The sequence below is a fragment of the Rana temporaria genome, chromosome 8 (assembly GCF_905171775.1).
Source record: "Rana temporaria chromosome 8, aRanTem1.1, whole genome shotgun sequence".
Lineage (NCBI taxonomy): Eukaryota > Metazoa > Chordata > Amphibia > Anura > Ranidae > Rana > Rana temporaria.
This window is the reverse complement of record NC_053496.1, coordinates 182,369,494-182,395,907: the sequence shown is the minus strand read 5'-3', so window position 1 is coordinate 182,395,907 and position 26,414 is coordinate 182,369,494. Positions and strand designations below refer to the sequence as shown.

Here is a 26,414-nt window from a genome sequence, read left to right as displayed (position 1 = left end):
ATCGGAATTACTCCGATGGGGCACACACACGGTAAAAATTTCCGATGGAAAAAAATCAGTCTGACTTTTTCCATCGGAAATTCCTATCGTGTGTACGCGGCATTACTCTACAGAGGTAGCAATAATTAGAGGGCTGTACTAACTTTTAGTAAAACAAAGATGGGGTGGAATCAAAGGAACATATCAAATACACAAAACATCAAATAATAGATTGCTGTGGAAGCAAACACTTCTGCCGCGTACACACGATCGGAAATTCAGACAAGAAAAGTCCAATGTGAGCTTTTGGTCGGAAAATTTCGACCGTGTGTAGGTTCCATCGAACTTTTCCTGTTGGAATTTCCGCCAGCAAAAATTTGAGAGCATGTTCTCAAATTTTTCCGACGGGAAAAATTCCAATGTCGTCTGTAGCAATTCCGACACGCAAAATTCCGACGCATTCTCGGAAACAATCGGACGCATGCTCAGAAGCATTGAACTTAATTTACTCGGCTCGTCGTAGTGTTGTACGTCACCGCGTTCTTGACATTTTAGAGTTCAGAGAACTTTTGTGTGACCGTGTGTATGCAAGACAAGCTTGAGCGGAATTCCGTCTGAAAAAACAACCAAGGTTTTTCCCAACGTTTCATTTTCCATTCTTCAGTATAATGTGATATTTCCAACAAAGGAGTTTGAAGGAAGGTCCGCCTCCATTCCCTACAATAACCAAGACATCGATGTATTACCTATATCACCCAATGTGCCAATGGTTGGTTTGCTTATTTTGTCCAATTTATTAAACGTTTTGGTTTTCTGCTTTAGTTTGCGATTTCACAAAAAGATCCATGTCATTACAAGGTGTATGAAAACAAACTTAACGTATTTAAAAAATTTCATTCCAACAGATGGAACAATGGATCCTGTTAATCCCATGGAACCTTCTGATAAACCCCATACTATGACATCAGATCTCCATCTAAGATCAATGGATCCTTCTAATCCCAAGGAAACTTCTAAACAATCCCATACTATGACTTCAGATGTCCATCTAAAATCAATGAATCCTTCTAATCCTGAGGAACCTTCTGAGAAATCCCATACTATGACTTCAGATGTCCATCTTAGATCAATGGGTCCTTCTAATCCAGAGGAACCTTCTGATAAATCCCATACTATGACTTCAGATGTCCATCAATCCCATACTATGACCTCAGATGTCCATCTAAGATCAATGGGTCCTTCTAATCCCGAGGAACCTTCTGATAAATCCCATACTATGACCTCAGATGTCCATCTAAGATCAATGGATCCTTCTAATCCTGAGGAACCTTCTGAGAAATCCCATACTATGACTTCAGATGTCCATCAATCCCATACTATGACCTCAGATGTCCATCTAAGATCAATGGATCCTTCTAATCCTGAGGAACCTTCTGAGAAATCCCATACTATGACCTCAGATGACCATCTAAGTTCTCACAGTGCTGACAGATCAACAGATCCATCCAATCCCCAGAAACCCTCTTCAATCCATGAGGGAGCTCATACAGGAGGGAGCACATTGCCATGTTTGGTGTGCGGGAAAACATTTACTACAAAAACAAAACTTCTTAGACACCAGAAAACTCACAAGGCTGAGCGTCCTTTTTCATGTTTTGAGTGTGGAAAATGTTTTGCTAGGAAACGAAGCCTTATTATACACCTGAGAATTCACACTGGCGAGCGTCCCTTTTCCTGTTCAGAGTGCGGGAAATGTTTTTCTAGGAGACGAAGCCTTACTATACACCTGAGAATTCACACTGGCGAGCGTCCCTTTTCCTGTTCAGAGTGCGGGAAATGTTTTAATAATAGTAAACGCCTTGTTTTACACCAGAGATCTCACACTGGTGAGCGTCCCTTTTCCTGTTCAGAGTGCGGAAAAAGTTTTTGTGAAAAACAACCCCTTCTTCTACACCAGCGAGCTCACACGGGGGAGCGTCCCTTTTGCTGCTCGGAGTGCGGAAAATGTTTTTATAGAAAAGAAGCCTTTGTTAACCACCAGAGAATTCACACTGGCGAGCGTCCGTTTTGCTGTCCGGAGTGCGGAAAATGTTTTTCTGACAAAAGAAACCTTCGTAGACACAAGAAAACTCATATTGGCTTTGCTGACCAAAGACACGTTGCTATACACCAGGGTGAGTGTCCCTTTTCCTGTTCAAAGTGTGGAAATTGTTTTGCTAGAAAAGAAACCCTCGTTATACACCAGCCACCCCCCCCCCCTCCCCGTAGGGAGCTGCTGAGTGATGTGGCCCACCTATCACCCTTCCCAGCCCGGCATTCACTTCCAGACACTCCAAGACGATGAACGAGTCCATCAGCTGCCAGTAAAATCACAGTCTCGCCCGCTGGCTCTACAATCACCTCAGACTGCCTCCCAGTCCACTCCAGCATGCCTCTGCCAGCTCTCCCGGCTGTGCCTGTCACTCACCGACACCTGGTGGATCCCTCCTGGAGATTTACCCAGCAGTATTCTCCCACTGTCCTCTCTTGCTCCTGTTCAAGACACCCCTTGGGTTGTATGGGGTTCCTGTTCAGCTCCGAGCCCCTGGCCCCCAAGGTCCCCCCCCCCCCACCAGCCTGGGGGGCTCCCTCAAAGGTCCCGACAGCCTAATGCTGCGTGCACACGATCGGAAATTCCGATAACAAATGTTCGATGTGAGCTTTTGGTCGGAAATTCCAACTGTGTGTAGGCTCCATCAGACATTTGCTGTCGGAATTTCGGCCAACAAAAGATTGAAAGCTGGTTCTCTATTTTTCCGACGGAAAAAGTTCTTGTTGGAAATTCCGATCGTCTGTATGCAATTCTGACGCGCAAAAAAACATGCATGCTCAGAATCAAGCAGAAGAGTCGAACTGCCTAGTAAACTTGATCTCGGCTCGTCGTACGTCCGCGTTCTTGACGTTCGGTATTTCCGTCAAGATTTGTGTGACCGTGTGTATGCAACACAAGTTTGAGCCAACATTCCGTCGAAAAAAAATCCACGGTTTTCTTGTTGAAATTTCCGATCGTGTGTATGCGGCATAACACTCCATGTCCAGTTCTTCCACCCAAACAACTCCTCCCTAGCTGGGCTAACCCTAGATATTTAAAGTGGAGTTCCGGCCGAAATGTGACTTTTAAGATAAAAATACGTCTAGAATACTTATGCCTCATGCAATTTAACAAAGGTATGCTGAAAACTATGGACAGTGTTTTACCTGTGAAGCATTAATTTCTTAAGGCCCCATACACACGATAGAATCCATCCACTGAAAAATCTCAGCGGATCGGTTTCAGCGGATAGATTCTATGGTGTGTACATTCCAGCGGATCTTTATCCGCGGATATTTCCGAATTCCAGCAGATAAAAATTTGTTGACATGCCAACAAATCTATCCGCTGGAATCGGATCCCACGGATCGATCCGCTGGTCTGTACAGACTCACCGGATCGATCCGTCCGAGGGGATCCCCCGCATGCGTCGTAATGATTCGACGCATGCGTGGAATTCCTTATATGACTGCGTCGCGCACGTCGCCGCGTCATCATCGCGGCGACGGCGCGACACGTCATCGCCAGAGGATTTCGGCGCGGATTTCGATTCGATGGTGAGTACACTCCATCGGATGGAAATCCGCGCAAATCCTCAAGAGGATTTATCTGCGGATACGGTCCGCTGGAGCGTATCCGCGGATAAATCCTCTCGTGTGTATGGGGCCTTACTTTCTGAAGTTTCTGCACAGCGCGGCCATCTTCGGGGTGTGTGCATCAGCCACCCCTCACGTCACCGGGTAAGAGGAGACTTTATCGTAAAGGAGAGAGCAGTACGGAGGCTCCACCTAGATCCCCCATCATCTGATAAACACATAGAAACAATGTATTCAGTCAGTGTGTGTGTTTCCTACAGATGGATCCAGTAATGGGAACCCACCAGAGAGATGTCCCCCTCCTCTGTATTCCCGGGATTCCACACAGGAAGGTCACACCATCCCCCACCATCATCAGGTAGAAACTTTCCTAACCATAAGAAATGTTTACAATATGATTTGTATATTATTTACATGGTAAAAACTTGTGTTTTTTTCCTAATCTCTTCAGAGTGAATACCTGGATATTTGTAAGATTATTATCAAAGAGGAAGATGAGGAGGATGGTGTGGTGCAGGACATGGACAATCTCGAAGGACACGAGGATCTCTACAAGGACGTCATGATGGAGAATCAGCTGCCCCTCACATCACCGGGTAAGAGGAGACTTTATTGTAAAGGAGAGAGCAGTACGGAGGCTCCACCTAGATCCCCCATCATGATAAACACATAGAAACATTGTATTCAGTCAGTGTGTGTGTTTCCTACAGATGGATCCAGTTATGGGAACCCACCAGAGAGATTTCCTCATCTTTTGTATTCCCGGGATTCCACACATGAAGATCACAACTACGCACGCTGTTATCAGGTTGGTTGGGGCATCTAGAACATGAATGTGACTCAACTATACAATACAGTTTGTGAACCCTACAAAATATTTTATTTGTGTTCTTGCAACATTAAACCTTACATTTGCCAACCATTTCCTTGGTTTAGGGTGACAAGCTGAAAGATATAAAAGTTATGATTAAAACGGAAGAAGAAACATATGTGCCAGGCGATCACTCAATGGTAGAGGGTGCTAGGATGATGCCAATTAAAGGAGAGGAATCTTTCCATATCATGATGGAGAATCAGCCGCCCCTCACATCACCGGGTAAGAGGAGACTTTATTGTAAAGGAGAGAGCAGTACGGAGGCTCCACCTAGATCCCCCATCATCTGATAAACACATAGAAACAATGTATTCAGTCAGTGTGTGTGTTTCCTACAGATGGATCCAGTAATGGGAACCCACCAGAGAGATGTCCCCGTCCTCTGTATTCCCGGGATTCCACACAGGAAGGTCACACCATCCCCCACCATCATCAGGTAGGTGGAGTTGCAGTATCCGGGACTTAAAAATGATTCTAAATGGTATGAGGTCATCATCTCTGAGGTCTCCGGGGATTATTGCTCATGTTTTGAGGATGTTCCTTGTTATCATTTTGTGGTTTTAGGGTGAGGAACTCCTTAATATAAAAGTTGAGGTGAAGAAGGAGGAAGAAGAGACGTATGTGAGGGGTGATCAGCAATTTATGAAGGAGAATAAGGTTATGGATCCCATTAAAGTGGAGGAATGTTCTCCAGATATCAGCTCAGGTGAGTAATGAGCAGAAACTGTTCACATTTCACTTTTACCAGATTAAGGCCCCAAATGTTGCTAAAATCCAAGGCCATCCTTCTTTAGAACCAGTTAGCACCCAATTGTTGACTTAATAAAGCCTCGAACACACGATCAGTCCATCCGATGAAAACGGTCTAAAGGACCGTTCTCATAGGTTAACCGATGAAGCTGATTGATGGTCCGTCGCCCCTACACACCATCGGTTAAATAACCGATCGTGTCAGAACGCCGTGACGTAAAACACAACGACGTGCTGAAAAAAATGTAGTTCAATGCTTCCGAGCACGCGTCGACTTGATTCTGAGCATGCATGGATTTTTAACCGATGGTCGTGCCTACTAACGATCGGTTTTGACCTATGGGTTAGGAATCCATCGGTTAAATTTAAAGCAAGTTGGCTTTTTTTTTAACCTATGGGGCCCACACACGATCGGTTTTGACTGATGAAAACGGTCCATCAGACCGTTGTCCTCTGGTTAACCGATCGTGTGTACGAGGTCTAAGAGCTACGGTGTGTAAGCGGGGTGTAGCGGCTTCACAGAGGGAATCACACGTACTGACTTTATAAACCAGGTAACGTTTATTACCGGAGAGACGGAAGTAGAGTATTTACAGGAGTAATGCAAGTAGTTTCACTCCAAGCATGGAGGCACAGATACACGACACAGTCACTTCTGATGTAGTTGTATTCGTCGGCACTATAGGCACTTTCCACTGACTGACACAGTATAAACCCAAGCACACATGGGTAGATTCACATACAATTGCCTAAAATTAGGACGGCCTAGCCTACTCTTTTTAGGCTACACCGCCGAAATTTTTTTAGGCTATTAGTGATTCTCAAACCACTTACCTTCAAATTTTCGGCGGCATAGCCTAAAACGAGCAGGCGTAAGCGCGCCTAATTCAAATGACTGGGAGGGGGGGGCGTGTAGTATGGAAATGAGGCTTGACCTCACGTTTTTTACACTGCGCATGCGCCGGGCGACTACATTTCCCAGTGCGCATTGCGGCTAAGTAGGCCGTACGGGCCTATTGATTTTGACGCATACGTAAACAACGTAAATCCCGATTCGCGGACGACTTGCGCAAACGACGTAAAAAATTTGAACCTCGCGGCGGTAACGGCGGCCATACTTAACATTGTTATTCCACCTCATAGGTGGAATAACTTTAGGTGGCCTATCGCGTACGGAAACGACGTAACTCGACGGTGTAGGCCCGGCGTACACTCGTAAATCGTCCGGAATCGGCGTATCCCCTCATTTACATAATCTACGCCATCTAGCGGCCACCAGAAACATTGCGACCTAAGATAGAATGGCGCAAGCCAGCCTATCTTAGCTTTGTTTAAGTGTATCTCTGTTTGAGAATACACTTAAACAAACGCCGGCGTAGATTCAGAGTTAGGTCGGCTTATCTGCAGATAAGCCGGCCTAACTCTTTGTGAATCTACCTAACAATTCGTATCTGTAGAGGCGGATATGCACACACGTTACCCGGTAACAACAGTATTCCTTCAGCAGAGGGATATATATGCAACAGGGTGTCTTTCGTCCGACCAGGATTTCTGATACAGAACTCCGTAGGAACCCTGAGCTATCCCTCACAGGCCGGAAAACTCTCCCTCACAGGCCGGAAAACTCTCCCTCACAGGCCGGAAAACTCTCCCTCACAGGCCGGAAAACTCTCCCTCACAAGCGGGTTCTCTGTCCCTGTCTCCACACACACAAGTTCTGCCTTCAATGTGGCTGGGCTTTCCTATAGGTCAGATATCCACCCAAAAATGGCCAACCAAATCTCGCGAGATTTGCTTGTCCTATCAGGACACTAGGCTTCTCCAAAATGGTGCTGGAGACAATTATAGAGGCCAAACAGCTCTGAACATATATATACACAAACACATATCAAATTGGCTGAAAAGTGAGTCTATACACTTGCTAACCCACTTCCTCTTGCAGCCAGTTAGGCTGCCCTGCACTACAGCTTCCTACACATGGGCACTTTGAAGGGGTTGTAAATGTACAATTTTTTTCCCTAAATAGCTTCCTTTACCTTAGTGCAGTCCTCCTTCACTTACCTCATCCTTCCATTTTGCTTCTAAATGTCCTTATTTCTTCTGAGAAATCCTCATTTCCTGTTCTTCTGTCTGTAACTCCACACAGCATAGCTCCCAACTTTTCAACTTCAGAATGAGGGACAAAGGAGCATACCCCCAAAACGAAGTTGTTGTTCAGCGGGGGGGGTTCCGTGGATCAGAGTTGTTGCTCGGGGGGGGGGGCACGCATCAGAGTTGTTGAGCGGGGGGGTTCGCGGTTTAAAGTGGTTGCGCGGGGAGGGGGATTCCGTGGATCGGAGTTGTTGAGCAGGGGGGGCCAGCAGACGATCAAAGTTGTTGAGCGGGGGGGGTTCCGTGGATTGGAGATTGGAGTTGTTGAGGGGGGGGGGGGTTGTTGCCAATCGCGGGACCACGGGATTTACCGCAAATCGCGGGACCGCGGGATTAACCGCGAATCAGGAATGGACTGGCCATTGAGACTACAGGGAGTTTCCCGGTGGGCCGGTAGCTCAGTGGGCCGGCTTCAGTGACAGCGGACCGCTGCCCCCCTGCTCTTCTGTCTCTCCCTTCCCGCAGCACTCACCTCCTCTCCCTCCCGGTATGTCCCTGCCTTTCCGCGGGTCGGGGGTCCGATCTGGACCCCCCCCCTGCTACATGCGGCGGTCGGATTCCCGCAGAGAGCGATCCAGGACGAGGGCGCGGCTATTCGTTTCTAGCCACCCCCTCGCGATCGCTCCCCGGAGCTGAAGAACGGGGAGAGCCGTGTGTAAACACGGCTTCCCCGTGCTTCACTGTGGCGGCTGCATCGATCGAGTGATCCCTTTTATAGGGGGACACAATCGATGACGTCACACCTACAGCCACACCCCCCTACAGTTGTAAACACACACTAGGTGAACCCCACAATAACCAAGACATCGATGTCTGTATGATATCACTCAATGTGCCAATGGTTGGTTTGCTTATTTTGCCCAATTTATTAAATGTTTTGGTTTTATGCTTTAGTTTGCTATTTCACAAAAAGGTCCATGTCCTTACAAGGTGTATAAAAAAAACATAACCCATTTAAAAATGTCATTCCAACAGATGGAACAATGGATCCTGCTAATCCTGAGGAATCTTCTGGTAAATCCCATACCATGACAACAGATGTCCATCTATCCCGTACTATGACATCAGATGTCCATCTATCCCGTACTATGACATCAGATGACCATCTAAGATCAATGGATCCTTCTAATCCTGAGGAACCTTCTAAGAAATCCCATACTATGATATCAGATGTCCATCTATCCCATACTATGACATCAGATGTCCATCTAAGACCAACGGGCCCTTCTAATCCTGAGGAACCTTCTCATAAAATCCACCTAAGTTCTCACAGTGCTGACAGATCAACAGATCCTTCCAACCCCCATGAGGGAGCTCACACAAAAGGACTTGAGAAACACCAGGTATGTCACACGGCTGCGCTTCCTTATTCATGTTCGGAGTGTGGAAAATGTTTTCCTAGGAAACGAAGCCTTATTATGCACCTGAGAGGTCACACTGGCGAGCGTCCCTTTTGCTGTTCAGAGTGCGGGAAATGTTTTACTAATAGTGAACGCCTTCTTGTACACCAGAGAATTCACACAGGTAAGCGTCCCTTTTCCTGTTCGGAGTGCGGAAAATGTTTTTATGAGAAACAACACCTTCTTATACACCAGAGAGCTCACACGGGGGAGCGTCCCTTTTCCTGTTCGGAGTGCGGAAAATGTTTTTATACAAAAGAAGCCTCTGTTATCCACCGGAGAATTCACACTGGCGAGCGTCCCTTTCGCTGTCCGGAGTGCGGAAAATGTTTTTCTATCAGAGGAAACCTTAGTAGACACAAGAAAACTCATATTGGCTTTGCTGACCAAAGACACGTTGGTAAACACCAGGGTGAGCGTCCCTTTTCCTGTTCAGAGTGCGGAAATCGTTTTTCCAGAAAAGAAACCCTTGTTAAACACCAGAGAATTCACACTGGTGAGCGTCCTTTTAGCTGTCCGGAGTGCGGAAAATGTTTTCATGACAAAGGAAGCCTTAATAAACACACTACAAAAACTCATATTGGTTTCTCTGACCAAAGACACGTTGGTAAACCCAAAAAAGTTCAGACGGGTGAGCGTCCCTTTTTCTGTTCAGAGTGCGGAAATTATTTTTCTAGAAAAGAAAGCCTCGTTGTACACCAGAGAATTCACACGGGAGAGCGTCCCTTTAGCTGTCCGGAGTGCGATGAACGTTTTCATGATAAAAAAAACCTTCGTAAACACATTAAGAAAATCCATGAATGTCTCGGGAAATGCGGGAAATCTTTATCTGACCAAGGAAGCCTTCGTGAACACCAGACAATTCATACAGGCGAGCGTCCCTTTTCCTGTTTGGAGTGCGGAAAAAGTTTTTCTTGCCAGACAAGCCTTCGTAGACATGAAAAAAGATCATGCTTGTGTAGTGGTACACCCCCCCCCCCCCCCCGTAGGGGGTTGCTGAGTGATGTGGCCCATCTGTCACCCTGCCTAGCCCGGCATTCACTTCCAGACACTCCAAGACGATGAAAAGTCCATCAGCTGCCTCCCAGTCCACTCCGGCATGCCTCTCCCAGTTCTCCCGACTGTGCCTGTCACTCACCGACACCTGGTGGATGTCTCCTGGAGATTTACCCGGCAGTATTCCCCGCTGTCCTAGCTCCTGTTCAAGACACCCCTTGGGTTGTATGGGGTTCCTGTATATAAAAGGGGAGGAGAAGGAAAACGTGGAGGGAAAAGGATAAGACGTGTGTAAAACTAAATAACAAAGTAGCCTTGGGACTATAGGTGAGACAATGGTTAATAGGCTAAGCCATAGTCTCTAGCCCTATTACTTGTAGGACAAAGGGGAGCATCAGTGGGGAAGGGAACAAGGGGGGAAGGAAGGGAGAAACAAGGAAAGGCGGGGAAATAGGAATTGTGGGACTTTAAAATGAAACACACCACCGGAATTAATGAATCAATTAGTGAATTAAAATAACATTTATTGGATACACCAGAGCATACCGAGCAATGAACATATATAACAATAAATACTGTACAAATAATAACAGGCATGATTGGTAAATCATATAATAAATAGCATGAAACGTAAATGTACCTATGGTATAACATAATATGCATCGCTGTATCCAAATTATTGTATATAGTAAAAAATAATAAAAATACATAAAGACATAATTGTCTAAAAACATGATAAACATGATAATGGTTTTCAGGATATAAATTCATTGATTCATAATTCTCAGAGGTAAACCGCATATGGTGTGATATAGTTACTGTGACAGAACATCGGTATAAAGCTTGACACGTTTCGTGGATAAACTTCCACTCATCAGGAGCAAGTATGGCCTGGGTATATCTGTAAATATAATAAAATAAAATGCGCTAAATGGTAATTTAGTACATCTATAATCCAAGGAGGGGACCTAGAGTAGAGTCCCAACCCTCTTACCTATGGGTAGATTAGCCATTAGATAGATTAGTACCAACAATGTTGGCATTTAGGAGCACTGTGGAAAGCATGATCCCCGGGGGTTCCTGTTCAGCTCCAAGCCCCTGGCCCCCAAGGTCACCCCCCCCCCCAGACTGGGGGGCTCCTTCAAAGGTCTCCCGCATGTGCAGTGTGGTGTCATTTTGGTCAGCTTGGCCTGACTCGATGCTCTAATTCATCCTAAAGGTGTTTTATCGGGTTGAGGTCAGGATTCTGTGCAGGCCAGTTAAGTTCCTCCATGCCAAACTTGCTCATCCATGTCTTTATGGACATTGTTTTGTGCATTGGTCCTAATCATTTGGTGGAGGGGGGCTTATGGTGAGGGAAGTTTCCGTCAGGCTTCTCCTCGGCTCTGATGTGTCTCATGACTCAGGGAAGTTCAGGAAGAAGGACTCCTGAGCTCAGGAAGAAGGGCTATCCCCCGGCATTAAGCCACACTCAGTGTAGGGAGTGATGCAGAAGAGGGGATGGAGTAATATGATTTTTGCTGGGGGGGGGGGGAGATTTGTTCACGGGGCATGGCAGGGCCATCTTTATTAGTAATTAAGTTTCATTCAGGCTTCTCCTCGGCTCTGACGTGTCTCATGACCAGGGCTGGACTGGAACAAAAATTTGGCCCTGGACTTCATCCAGACTGGCCCACTTTGACAGGTCTCTCCCATGGTGGCCGGACAAACAGGAAGGACAGTGGCCACACACAGCTGTGAGATAAGCTTCCTCGGCACTCGTTCTCCTGGTATTTCTTTCCCCCGCTCTACATATAGGTTCTCTGCGGCAGCAGACAGCAGGGTGGAGAGCGGGGGAAGGAAAGCCAAGGGGAACGAGTGCCGAGGAAGCTTATCTCACAGCTGTGTGTGGCCGACCGTCCTTCCGGATGGTATGCTGAACTTTTCAGTGCGACTCCCGAGGAGCATGTCTGTATTCAGTCATGCTGAAGTTAACTAGCCAGGGAGAGGAGGTGAGCGCTGCGGAGAGGGAGAGGAGGTGAGCGCTGCGGAGAGGGAGAGGAGGTAAATGCTGCGGGGAGGGAGAGCCAGAGGAGCGCGGCGGTCCGCTGTCACTGAAGCCGGCCCACTGAGCCATCGGCCCACCGGGAAACTCCCGGTAGTCCCGATGGCCAGTCCATCCCTGCTCATGACCCGGGAAGTTAAGGAAGAAGGACTCCTGAGCTCAGGAAGAAGGACTCTCTTCCTGAACTTCCCCGGGTCATGAGACACATCAGAGCTGAGGAGAAGCCATTCTCCTTGAGCTCAGGAAGAAGGACTGGGGGGGGGAGGGAATTCATATTTGATATTTTTCTTATTTGATATTATATTTTAAATATTTCCAGCCCAAAATGTAGATTTTAATATTGTGAATAAAATCTGAAAAAAATAAATAAAAAATAGCTGTAGAGCCAAAAGACATCAGTATCCCGTGAAGAGGATGTACAAATAGAGAGAAAATATTTTATTATTGATGTAACTGAAGTATAATGTGCTTGTGTCATAATGTCAGAATTAAAAACCGAAGAATGAGTTACAAATCTTACTACATGACGTAGGGTGCAGTTATTAAAATCACCACAAGATGGCGATATAAATGAATGCGTGTGGAACGCTCAAAACAGGAAGTGATGTAAAGTCGGAACAGGAAATGATGTACGAAAAAGACAAGTCATTATTTAAGAGAAAGACAGGAGGTTCTGAGAGAGAAGAACGAGGTGGAGAGGAGACGTCACTGGATTACACAGAGGAGGTAATAAGATATTATATTATATTTACACCCAGTAACCCCGTCATGTCCGTCCTCTTCCTCCATAGTCACTGTGATGTCTTTTATCTCCAACATCCACTACTACAGACATATCACATCCTGTATATTGGAGTTATTTTATAATATGTGTCCAGATACATCCTGAATAGGGATGGGTTCAGGTGTGTTCGGATCATACCCACCAGGAAGCCATCACTGCACAGCGCCAATCGTAGGCAGCGTGTGTATGTGCAGCTGCGGGAAATACCTCACTGCCTATGATTGGCGGTGTGCAATGACGGCTTCCTGGTGGGTACGATCCGAACACAACTGAGCCCATCCCTAATCATAAATATAGAACCTTTTATTCTAATTTTATTCCAGAGCCTCTGGTTTATAGACCAGATACATCCTAAATATAGAACCATTTATCCAACTGTCCATCCAGAGCCTCTGGTTTATAGATCAGATACATCCTAAATATAGAACTATTTATCCAACTGTCCATCCAGAGCCTCGGGTTTATAGACCGGATACATCCTATATATAGAACCATTTATCCAACTGTCCATCCAGAGCCTCTGGTTTATAGACCAGATACATCCTAAATATAGAACCATTTATCCAACTGTCCATCCAGAGCCTCTGGTTTATAGACCAGATACATCCTAAATATAGAACCATTTATCCAACTGTCCATCCAGAGCCTCTGGTTTATAGACCGGATACATCCTAAATATAGAACCATTTATCCAACTGTCCATCCAGAGCCTCTGGTTTATAGACCGGATACATCCTAAATATAGAACCATTTATCCAACTGTCCATCCAGAGCCTCTGGTTTATAGACCGGATAGATCAAATGACATAAATAAGGACCACCGTCAAGTAAATTAAAGAATATTACAAAAATTCTAGATAAAGGAAGTGGTGAAGAGGACATCTAAGCAGTTGAAAAACAGACTGCCCATCCCATGGTCCATCTTCAGAAGGACACAAGGATCTCTACAAGGACGTCATGATGGACAATCAGCCGCCCCTCACATCACCGGGTAAGAGGAGACTGTATTGTAAAGGAGAGAGCAGTACGGAGGCTCCACCTAGATCCCCCATCATCTGATAAACACATAGAAACAATGTATTCAGTCAGTGTGTGTGTTTCCTACAGATGGATCCAGTAATGAGAACCCACCAGAGAGATGTCCCCATCCGAGTGGAAACATCGGAGATAATAATATTGATGTTAAAGAAGAGTATAAAGAGGAGGATGAGGAGGATGGAGTGATGGAGGAGCGTTCAGGAGGACACACGGATGTCACAATGGAGTCACCTAATACCAGGAACCCACCAGAGAGATGTCCCCGTTCTCTGTATTCCTGGCATTCCACACAGGAAGGTCCACACACCATCCCCCACCATCATCAGGTAGATGAGTAACAATCACTGATAGTATCATTAGGATCTGTACATTATCTGCATTGTTACCATTGATGTCATTTTTATTATATATTCAGAGTGGAAACCTGAGAGATCCTAAAGTTGAGGTTAAAGAAGAGATAAAAGAGGAGGATGATGAGGATGGGGTGATGGAGGAGTTTCCGAAACAACACAAAGATCTGTACCAGGACACCATGGTGGAGTCATCCAGCTACAGAAACCCACCAGAGAGATGTCCCCGTCCTCTGTATTCCAGGGATTCCACACAGGAAGGTCACACCATCCCTCACCATTATCAGGTAGGAGGAGTTAAGCCGCATACACACGACCGTTTTTAATGTCCTTGAAAAAACGTTGTTTTTCTCGACGTGATTCTTGTCAAGCCTGCCTTGCACACACACGATCGTGAAAAAAAAATGCCGTCCAAAGCGCGGTGACGTACAACACGTACAACGGCACTATAAAGTGGAAGTTCCATTTCGTATGGCGCCACCCTTGGGGCTGCTTTTGCTGATTCCGTGTTGGTAAAAGTTTGGTGAGAGACGATTCACGCTTTTCCGTCTTCGTGCTTTTCAGTCTGTTACAGCGTGACGAATGTGCGATCTCCATTACGAAGGCTAGTTTTACCAGAACGAGTGTTCCCGTCTCATAACTTGCTTCTGAGCAGGCCCGTTTTTTTTCCAGTCGTTAAAGCCTACAAGCGACCGTTTTTCACGACGTGAAAAACGACGAGAACATTTTGAGCACGTTCTAAATTTTTAATGCCCATTTTTCACGTCAAGAAAAATGCTCTGGAGCCCACACACGGTTGTTTTTAATGACCAATTTAAAAAAATCAATTTTTCTCGTCATGAAAAACGAGTATGCGGCATTAGAGTATATACGGCTTAAGGCCAGGTTCACACCTATGCGAATTGAGTGCGGCTTAAACCGCATCCAATACGCAGAACGTTTCTAAATACATTGTTTTCAATGAGGCTGGTTCAGGCATTCGCACTGCGCATTGCAGTAAAACCGTGTGCGTCTTTTAGGCATTTCGGTGCGGCTCAGTTGCGAATTCAAGCCCATTATCTTCTATGGGGACGCAGCTGATTCGCAGATGTGTTCAGTTCTCTTCAGGAATTTCTCTCATTCAGCTCAATACACTTCTCCCCCACTCTCCTCTCACCCGCAACTTCTCCCAGGTCTCCAAATTCGCATCTAAAAAGTTGCTAATCTGCTGAACACTTCTCTTATCTCTCTGCAGAGATAAGAGAGCTGAAATTCGCACCGCACTAGTGTGATTCCGGCTTAACAATTATTCCAAATTGTATGAGATAATCATCGCTGAGGTCTCTGGATATTTGTACTTATGTCTTGAGGATGGTCCTTTTTATAATTTTGTGGTTTTAGGGGGAGAAACTCATTGATATAAAAGCCGAGGTGAAGAAGGAGGAAGAAGATGAGACGTATGTGACGGGTGATGAGCAATGTATGAAGGAGGACAAGGTTATGGATCCCATTAAAGAAGAGGAATCTTCTCCAGATATTGGCTCAGGTGAGTAATGAGCAGAAATTGTTCACGTTTCACTTTTACATGTTTAAGGCCACAAATGCCACTGAAATCCAAAGCGATCTCCATTACGAACGCTAGTTTTATCAGAACGAGCGCTCCCGTCTCATAACTTGCTTCTGAGCATGTGTGGTTTTTTCCCCATCTTTAAAACCCTACACACCACCGTTTTTTCACGACGTGAAAAACGACGACGAGAAAAATTAGAGCATGTTCTAAATTTTTAATGCCCATTTTTCACGTCGAGAAAAATGCTCTGGAGCCCACACACGATCGTTTTTAATGACCAATTAAAAAAAAAATTGCATTTTTCTCGTCATGAAAAACGGTCGTGTGTACGCGGCATTACTCTACAGAAGAATTAAATAATTAGAGAGCTGTACTAACTGGTAGTGAAACAAAGATGGGGTGGAATCAAAGGAAGTTATAAAATACACAAAATATCAAATATTAAGCCGGGCCGGCCGGGTTTCCCGACGGGAAAACTGCGAGGAGAGCTTTTGGCCGGGAATCGCAGTTTTTCCGATGGGAAAACTACCCAAAAAAAGAGAACCTGCTCTCTTTTTTCCCGCCGGGATTCCCAGCTGACTTTTTCCCAGCAGTTTTTGGCAGTTTTCCTATGGGAAAAACTGAGATGGAGCATACACACGGTTGGGATTCCCAACCAAAGCTCTCATCTGAGTTTTCCAGACGGGAAAACCTCTTGTGTGTACGGGGGAAAAGTTACCGAACAGGTTCTCGGTGTCGTCCCCCCCCCCCCCCCCCCCCCCCGGCCCCCCCGGGATTTCCGACAGCTCTTTTCCCGTCTGGAAATCCGGTCGTGTGTATGAGGCATCAGATTGCTGTGGAAAGAAACACTTACTGCGGGACCCACATGACATTTCATTTTCCATTCTTCAGTATAATGTGATATTTCCAATAAAGGAGTTTGACGGAAGGTCCACCTCCATTCCCCACAATAACCAAGACATTGATGTCCGTATGATATCACTCAATGTGCCAATGGTTGGTTTGCTTATTTTGCCCAATTTATTAAATGTTTTGGTTTTATGCTTTAGTTTGCCATTTCACAAAAAGGTCCATGTCCTTACAAGGTGTATAAAAACAAACATAACCCATTTAAAAAAATGTAATTCCAACAGATGGAACAATGGATCCTGCTAATCCTGAGGAATCTTCTGGTAAATCCCATACTATGACAACAGATGTCCATCTAAGATCAATGGACACTACTAATCCTGAGGAATCTTCTAAGAAATCCTATACTATGACATCAAATGTCCATCTATCCCGTACTATGACATCAGATGTCCATCTATCCCGTACTATGACATCAGATGTCCATCTATCCCACACTATGACATCAGATGTCCATCTATCCCATACTATGACCTCAGATGTCCATCTAAGATCAATGGATCCTTCTAATCCTGAGGGATCTTCTGATAAATCCCAAACTATGACTTCAGATGTCCATCTAAAATCAATGGATCCTTCTAATCCCGAGGAACCTTCTAAGAAATCCCAAACTATGACTTCAGATGTCCATCTATCCCGTACTATGACATCAGATGTCCATCTAAGATCAACGGGTCCTTCTAATCCTGAGGAACCTTCTGATAAATCCCATTCTATGACTTCAGATGTCCACCTAAGTTCTCACAGTGCTGACAGATCAACAGATCCTTCCAACCCCCATGAGGGAGCTCACACAAAAGGACTTGAGAAACACCAGGTATGTCACACGGCTGCGCGTCCTTATTCATGTTCGGAGTGTGGAAAATGTTTTGCTAGGAAACGAAGCCTTATTACGCACCTGAGAGGTCACACTGGCGAGCGTCCCTTTTGCTGTTCAGAGTGCGGGAAATGTTTTACTAATAGTCAACGCCTTCTTATACACCAGAGAATTCACACTGGTGAGCGTCCCTTTTCCTGTTCAGAGTGCGGAAAATGTTTTTATGAGAAACAACACCTTGTTGTACACCAGAGAGTTCACACGGGGGAGCGTCCCTTTTGCTGCTTGGAGTGCGGAAAATGTTTTTATACAAAAGAAGCCTTTGTTAACCACCGGAGAATTCACACTGGCGAGCGTCCCTTTCGCTGTCCTGAGTGCGGAAAATGTTTTTCTGACAAAGGAAACCTTCGTAGACACATTAAGAAAACTCATATTGGCTTTGCTGACCAAAGACACGTTGGTATACACCAGGGTGAGCGTCCCTTTTCCTGTTCAGAGTGCGGAAATTGTTTTTCTAGAAAAGAAACCCTCGTTATACACCAGAGAATTCACACTGGTGAGCGTCCTTTTAGCTGTCCGGAGTGCGGAAAATGTTTTCATGACAAAGGAAGCCTTAGTAAACACATTAAAAGAACTCATATTGGTTTTTCTGTCCAAAGACACGTTGGTAAACCCAAGAAAGTTCACACGGGTGAGCGTCCCTTTTCCTGTTCAGAGTGCGGAAATTATTTTTCTAGAAAAGAAACCCTCGTTGTACACCAGAGAATTCACACGGGAGAGCGTCCCTTTAGCTGTCCAGAGTGCGATGAATGTTTTCATGATAAAGGAAACCTTCGTAAACACATTAAGAAAATCCATAATGGTGAATGTCTCTTTTCCTGTATGGAGTGCGGGAATTTATTTTCTGACCAAGGAAGCTTTCGTGAACACCAGACAATTCATACAGACGAGCGTCCCTTTTCCTGTTTGGAGTGCGGAAAATGTTTTTCTTGCCAGACAAGCCTTCGTAGACATGAAAAAAGATCACGCTTGTGTAGTGGTACACCCCCCCCCCCATGTAGGGGGCTACTGAGTGATGTGGCCCATCTTTCACCCTGCCCAGCCCGGCATTCACTTCCAGACACTCCAAGGCGATGAAAAGTCCATCAGCTGCCAGTAAAATCACAGTCTCTCCCCCTCAGACTGCCTCCCAGTCCAATCCAGCATGCCTCTCCCAGTATTTTTTTTTATTGTTACTTTCCAAGGAATAATGTATAAATGAATAAAAAAAGTCCAATGAGATTCCAGTCACATGGCTAAAATAACGGTTCTTCTACTTGTATTAAAGCTTTTGTGAATTGAGTCTTATATGTTGTATTTTAATGTTTGCTTTGTTTTTCATTCCATAAATATTAAAATTCTATCAAATTGTTGTATTTTGCTTTATTTTTGTATTTTTTTGATGTGAAGTGAGGTATAATCTATGTATGTAGTCGTCGATGTATCTTAAAAGAAGATTGGACCACGTTGATCCGGATTCTTATGTTGTATTTCAATCTTCGGTTTGTTTTTCATTCTATAAATATTAAAATTCTATCAAATTGTTATTTTTCTTTTTGTATTGTGTGGGGGTGAGGTATAATCTGTGTGACTAATCGTCGATATATCCTAATAGAAAAATGGACCACGATGATCCGGATTTTTATAGTATGTTGGTATTAGGTTATTTTTTGGGTAATGTAGGTATTATTTTTTTAGGGTAATACTAGAAAAAGTGGTGTACTATCTGCATTTTGGTAGTTTGATTTTCTGTTATTTTTAAAAAAAATCTTTGTTATTTATTTTATGTTGTATATAAAAACTATGAATGTTTTTTTAGTGTATAGTTTTAATGGGTACAAATTGCTCATATTGGTATTTTTGTGTCTTTGCCTCTTGTTCTGTTCAATTTTGTGATCTTGTGTCATGTTTGTTGAATGTAACTGTTATTGTATCTTATTAAAGCGGAGGTTCACCCTAAAAACATTACACTGTGCTCACTTCCAACATTGACAGTATGCTGATTTTTTTATTTATTTTTGCTGTACATACCGTCGTATAGCTATTTCCCCCCCCGGCTTCCGGGTAGTGGCTCCCGCGGGAGTGGGCGTTCCTATGCAGAGGCTAAGTGATTGACGTGATGACAAAAACTTCCCCCGGCGCATAAGGCGCGTCACCAGTTTCCGAAAGAAGCCGAACGTCGGTGCGCAGGCGCTGTATAGCGCCGTATAGAGCCGACTCGCAGTTCGGCTTCTTTCGGAAACTCGTGACGCGCCTTATGTGCCGGGGGGAAGTTTTTGTCATCACGTCAATCACTTAGCCTCTGCATAGAAACGCCCACTCCCGCGGGAGCCACTACCCGGAAGCCGGGGGGTGAAATAGCTATACGACGGTGTGATGGACTTTTTACCTATATGCTTCAGGTTAATCCTCCCTGCTTGTTTAAGGCTGTTAATTGTAGTTACTCTTCTGCAGCTAGCCCTGTTTCAAATGTTAATTGTTTTAGCCCTGTGTTTACTGGTTACTGTGATTAGATAAGTGGCTTGTGTTAATTATGCTGATTGCTTCATTGTGATAATTATCTCTCTATATGCGGTGCCGACTCGGCTAGCTACTGAGTAGTTCAAAGAAATATCTTTATTTCAAAGGAGCTGTATTGAAGACCCCCCACTGTGTGAGGGGGGGCGGAGATTTGTCATTGTAACAGTTGTAACCACATATAAGCTCTGGTTTCTTACCATTAAAACTCTGTGTTGTTCAAGCAGTAAGCTGGTCTCATGTGTGGCTTTCTGGGCGATTCCAGGGATATCCCTCCTCGTGGAATATTGGGGTGATTTTCGTTATGGGAAGAAGGGAACGTTGACGGGGATATCATACCGATACCGTCACAATTGGTTGGCAGCAGCGGGATCTTCCCTTCTACTCTCCTTCACACCCGGATTCCAAGCAGACACTGGAAGAACTACTGGAAGAACTACTGGAAGGATTGCTAGCAACAAAACCAAGCGGGTCATCATAGCGGAATCAATGGAGATAGACCAGGAGGACGGGATTGCAGCAACGCCAGCAGTACAAGAGATGGATACACCAGTGATTCAGGAGGAGGAATCGCCAGCCAACAAGCTAATGAGAGAGAAGCTAGCGTGGTTCGGCCCGAACCCAACGCCAGATGTGGTGCTGAAAGTGATGGACCTGTTAGCGGAGGAGGCTAAACAAATAAGGGACGCAGAACTACAGAAGGCTAAACAAATAAGGGACGCAGAACTACAGTTAAAACTGGCAGCAGTCCAACAAGCAGCCGCACCTTCTCCGAACAGTGAGTACAGCACAGCAGACGCAAGGAAGATTCCGTTTAGCGCTTTTAAAGCTTTTGATGAAAAGGACTGTGAAATTGATAACTTCCTGGCGGATTTTGAGCGACAATGTAACCTGCACCGAATAGCTAGAAGAGAGTGGGTTGCAATATTGTCAGGCAAACTGTCAGGCAAAGCTTCTGATGCTTTCCGGACCGTGCCAGATCAGGATATCCATAGCTACGCCCGGGTTAAAGAAGTGCTCCTGGCTCGCTATGCAGTAACCCCAGAGTCCCACCGACAGAAGTTCAGGGACTCACGCAAAACCACGAAAGACTCTTACGCAGAATGGGCATGCCAGCTGTCCCTGTCGGCCTCTAACTGGGTTAACAGCAGCCAGGCCACCACCGCAGAGGACATTTTGCAACTAATGCTCCTGGAGCAATTTTACAATCACATCCAGACGGACGTCAAGGATTGGGTGAGAGATCGCAGGCCCATGACTCTACCAGAGGCCGCGAAGTTGGCGGATGAATATGCGGATACTCGCAAGACAAACCAGGTCACACCACGGGTACAACCCCCACAACCAACGGCGCCCTCACACCCACCAGCCGCTAGATACCAACCGCCTAACAGACCGATGACATATAGCCCTCGCTACCCACGCCAGGAGGACAACGAACAACGCTGCTTCCGGTGCAAACAGTTGGGTCACTTCAAGCAGAATTGCCCCATGAATGACAACACCAGGTCAAATTGGTCTCAACCTGGGTACCGCCCACCAGCAGCAGCCCATTGTGTAGACTCGGCTTGGGATCCCCAGGAGCTGGGTCAGGAAGAACCATTGGGCACCCCTTACGAAGCCCTCATGGTACAATCTGTTATTACGGACAACAGGGAACACCATTGTCAGCTGGTCATGGGCGACAGCCATGAGCCGGAGGGGCCTTGGAGGGAGCTGGGCAGAAAGAGGCACCGCCAGCTAACCTCCAAGAAGAAGAGGTCCTGGAAGTCATATAACCAGCGGACCTGGGAGGAGAAGAAGCGACTGGAGGAGAGGGAGTCACAGCGGGCATCCCAGATGCGGGCCGAGATGTTCGCCAAGGGCCCACCGGTGGCCCCTTACACCCCCACCCAGTTCCTGATGATGAAGGACCACGTGGAGAGCCTGCAGGACATGAGCAAGCAGGATCTGATCCGTGAGTACATGGAGCTGGAGGAGTGCATAAGCCGCATGGAGGAGGAGAACAACCACCTGAGGTCACAGCGGGCTGACCCCCCCAGGCTCCATGAACTGGAGATGGAGCTGGAGAAGCTCAAAGAGGAGAACCGGCGGCTGCGGAGGGAGCAGGGGGTGGCTGACCTTATGGGGCTCTGAGTCCCCTCTCCCCCCCCCCCCCGGACTCTGAGCACCAGTGCTACAGCATTTCAACAAATATAACTTTTTCTTTTTATGAATCTCCTGTGATTGTCACTTCAGAGCCATAACCTGCCCCTCCCATAGCGGGACACCTAGATGGCGGCGCACAGACCCATTCGCCATCTTCACACTGACTTCTGGTGACTCTGCAGATCGCACAAAGACTTGGGGACTGACCGGCGTGTGATCTGACGACCCGGTGGCATACCTGAGTCGGGAGCAGTTGTCAAGGGAGGTCAGTCATGCCAAACGGAGTTAACCTCGGACTAAAAGCTCTGAACCCGTCAACCCTACTGGACCAGGGAAGGTCCAACCGGGTTTGCCGGAGCAGGGAGAAGAAGGGGGGCCATTGTGATGGACTTTTTACCTATATGCTTCAGGTTAATCCTCCCTGCTTGTTTAAGGCTGTTAATTGTAGTTACTCTTCTGCAGCTAGCCCTGTTTCAAATGTTAATTGTTTTAGCCCTGTGTTTACTGGTTACTGTGATTAGATAAGTGGCTTGTGTTAATTATGCTGATTGCTTCATTGTGATAATTATCTCTCTATATGCGGTGCCGACTCGGCTAGCTACTGAGTAGTTCAAAGAAATATCTTTATTTCAAAGGAGCTGTATTGAAGACCCCCCACTGTGTGAGGGGGGGCGGAGATTTGTCATTGTAACAGTTGTAACCACATATAAGCTCTGGTTTCTTACCATTAAAACTCTGTGTTGTTCAAGCAGTAAGCTGGTCTCATGTGTGGCTTTCTGGGCGATTCCAGGGATATCCCTCCTCGTGGAATATTGGGGTGATTTTCGTTATGGGAAGAAGGGAACGTTGACGGGGATATCATACCGATACCGTCACAGACGGTATGTACAGCAAAAAAAAAAAAAATCAGCATACTGTCAATGTTGGAAGTGAGCACAATGTAATGTTAGAAAAATGTTTTTAGGGTGAACCTCCGCTTTAACCTCTTGACCACCGAGGACGTCCCTGGCTTTGTGCGGTGATATCTGAATGATGCCTGCAGCTACAGACACATTCATTTTTGACTACCAATCACATTTTTGGTAGCCTTGAAGCATCGAGACAGTGGAAACAGCCCCAAAATGATCAAATTTCGTAAAGCAAACACTTCAAGGTATTTTCTTAAAGTGGTTGTAAACCCTTACAGACCACTTTAACCTACAGGTAAGCCTAGATTAAGGCTTACCTGTAGGTTCAACATATCTGCTAAACCTACATGGTTTAGGAAATATTTGCAAAAGAAAGGCACCGATGTCTAACGTCATCGTGGAACTGGCCAGTCACAGCGCCGGAGCCGCGATATGCGGAAGTCACTCCTGGAGAGATGGCGCGGATGGAGGAGGGAAACGAGCACCAATGCGGGGGCTTCGATCTCAGGTAAGTACTTCATAATGAGCTAGTATGCTAGGCGGCCATAATAAAAACCCTACCAGTAAATAACGATCCCTCAAAAAACAGGGTGGGAGGGTGGGAAGCTGCTTACCCTGCGCTCCTTGTGGTTAAACTGGCCCCCTCCCCTTCCTCTTCCTCCTAACTCACTGAGCCTCCTCCTCCCCACCTTTCTCTTCCAACCCCACGCTACCCTGCACACTTCGGCTACGCCCCGTTAACCCCTGTCATGCCGGCCCTCCACTGACGCCTGCAGGCGTTGTTTCGTGCCTCTCTATAAAATAAAAAATGTACTGTAATGGTCACCTCTTTACGAGGTCAGGGAATATAGCTTAGTGTAGCGTCACCTATAGCAGTTCCTGTTATGCCTCGTACACACGAACGCGATTCCCGTAGGGAAAAGTGCGAAGTGAGCTTTTTGTCGCGAATTCTGATCGTATGTATGCTCCATCGCACTTTTTCTGTCAGAATTCCGGCCAAGAAAAGATTGTGAGCAGGATCTCAATTTTCGTGACAGGAAAAATTCCCATTGCCTTCGTCTGTATGCAATTACGACACCCAAAAAAAACGTGCATGCTCAGAGTCAAGCAGAAGAGCCGAACTGCCTATTGAACTTCATTGATCTCGGCTCGTCGTACGTGTTGTACGTCACCGCGTTCTTGACGGTCGGAATTTCAGCCAAGATTAGTGTGACCGTGTTTATGCAAGACAAATTTCAGCCGTTTTCCTGCTGAAAAAAAAACGCAGCTTGCGCCGTCCTATCTTAGGGTGCAATATTTAGGCTGGCCGCTAGGTGGCGCTCCCATTGCGGTCAAGGTAGAATATGTAAATCACTAGATACGCCTATTCACGAACGTACGCCCAGCCGACGCAGTACAGATACGCCGTTTACGTAACGCATTATCAGGCCTAAAGATATTCCACCAAATAGCTGGAATAGTAATGTTAAAGTATGGCCGCCGTCCCCGCGTCGAAATTCGAAAATTTTACGTCGTTTGCGTAAGTCGTCCGTGAATAGGGATTTACGTCATTTACGTCCACGTCGAAACCAATAGGCCCGTGCGGCGTACGTTGCCAAAATGCACACTGGGATATGTAGGCGGACTGCGCATGCGCCGTTCCAAAAAAACGGCAATATCACGTCAGGTCAAACCAAATTAACATTAAACACGCCCCCTCAGCCTATTTTAAATTAGGCGCCCTTACGCCCGACCGCTTTAGGCTATGCCGCCGTAACTTAGCAGGCAAGTACTATGTGAATCATGTACTTGCCTCGCTAACTTACGGCGGTGTAGTGTAAACACGATACGCTACGCCGCCGCAAAGTTAGGACGCCCTTTGTGAATCTAGCCCATAGTCAATTAACAGGCCATGGTTAGTATATGCCATGACTGTGATGCTTTGCTTTTCAGGTGTGGCAGGAACGATACCCCCTGTGCTCCCACTGATCTTGACCCATTCATGTGAATGGGGTTGCTTGTGTGTGGTCTAAGGGGTTAAAACAGGTGGTAAGGAGGCAAAATAATGTAATAAAACTGGTGCAAAATCAGCCAATCAGCTTCTAACGTCAGCTTGTTCAATTAGGCTTTGACAAAAAAAAAAAACCTGGAAGCTGATTGGTTTCTATGCAGAACTGCACCAGATTTTGCACTCTCCTGTTTTAGTAAATCAACCCCCAGTGTGTGAAATATAACCGAAAAATTTGCTACAGGGGGGAAAAACCTTACACATAACATAGGATGCAGTAATTAAAATCACCACAAGATGGCGATATATATTACTGTGCGTGGAACTCTCAAACAGGAAGTGATGGAAAGTAGGAACAGGAAATGATGTAAGGTGAAAACACGACGTTATTTGTAAGGAAAAGACAGGAAGTTCTGGGAAAGAGAAGAACGAAGAAGAGAGGCGACCCTGGTGTCTTGCAGAATACACAGAGGAGGTAATAAGATATTATACAGACATCCCAACCTGCCTGACCAGAGCCAATTAAAGGGGTTGTAAAGGTTTGTTTTTTATTTTCTAAATAGGTTTCTTTAAGCTAGTGCATTGTTGGTTCACTTACCTTTTCCTTCGATTTCCCTTCTAAATGTTTTTTTTTTCTTTGTCTGAATTTCTCACTTTCTGTTTCTCCTCAGTAAGCTTGCCCCCATCACCCAAGTCGTTCTGGATGGGGGTTAGTCAGCCAGAACAGCTTACTGAGGAGAAACAGGAAGTGAGAAATTCAGAGAAAGAGAACAAAGAAACAAATCATTTAGAAGGGAAATGGAAGGAAAAGGAACCAACAATTCACTAGCTTAAAGAAACCTATTTAGAAAATAAAAAACGAACCTTTACAACCCCTTTAAATGCAGCTGGGTTCAAGGGTCTGGCTGCTGGAGCTGGGCTGCTGGTCCTGGGGTCTGGCTGCTGAAGCTGGGCTGCTGGTCCTGGGGTCTGGCTGCTGGAGCTGGGCTGCTGGTCCTGGGGTCTGGCTGCTGGGGCCTGACTACTGGAGCTGGGCTGCTGGTCATGAAGTCTGGCTGCTGGAGCTGGGCTGCTGGTCCTGGGGTTCGGCTGTTGGTCATGGGGTCCGGCTGTTGGTCATGGGGTCCGGCTGCTGGGGCCAGGGGTCTAGCTGCTGAAGCTGGGCTGCTGGTCCTGGGGTCTGGCTGCTGGGGCCTGACTACTGGAGCTGGGCTGCTGGTCATGAAGTCTGGCTGCTGGAGCTGGGCTGCTGGTCCTGGGGTTCGGCTGTTGGTCATGGGGTCCGGCTGCTGGGGCCAGGGGTCTGGCTGCTGAAGCTGGGCTGCTGATCCTGGGGTCTGCCTGCTGAAGCTGGGCTGCTGGTCCTTGAGTCTGGCTGCTGGGGCCTGACTACTGGAGCTGGGCTGCTGGTCATGAAGTCTGGCTGCTGGAGCTGGGCTGCTGGTCATGGGGTCCGGCTGCTGGGGCTGCTTTTATTGATTTCATGTTGGTAAAGGTTTGGTGAGAGA

General features: G+C 46.2%; 2 protein-coding genes across 2 annotated transcripts in view; both read left to right on the top strand.

The window, feature by feature from the left end:
• LOC120910202 (gastrula zinc finger protein XlCGF26.1-like) overlaps window positions 1–26,414 on the top strand; it is a 1,148,070-nt gene that overhangs the window by 69,026 nt on the left and 1,052,630 nt on the right. The gene's annotated exons all lie outside the window — the stretch shown is intronic.
• On the top strand, window positions 14,287–18,893 carry LOC120910037 (gastrula zinc finger protein XlCGF26.1-like). Its single transcript, XM_040321887.1, has 3 exons — window positions 14,287–14,319; window positions 15,413–15,557; window positions 16,715–18,893. The coding sequence occupies exons 2-3, from the start codon at window positions 15,494–15,496 to the stop codon at window positions 18,442–18,444; spliced, it is 1,794 nt and encodes a 597-aa protein (XP_040177821.1). The 5' UTR covers window positions 14,287–14,319; window positions 15,413–15,493; the 3' UTR covers window positions 18,445–18,893.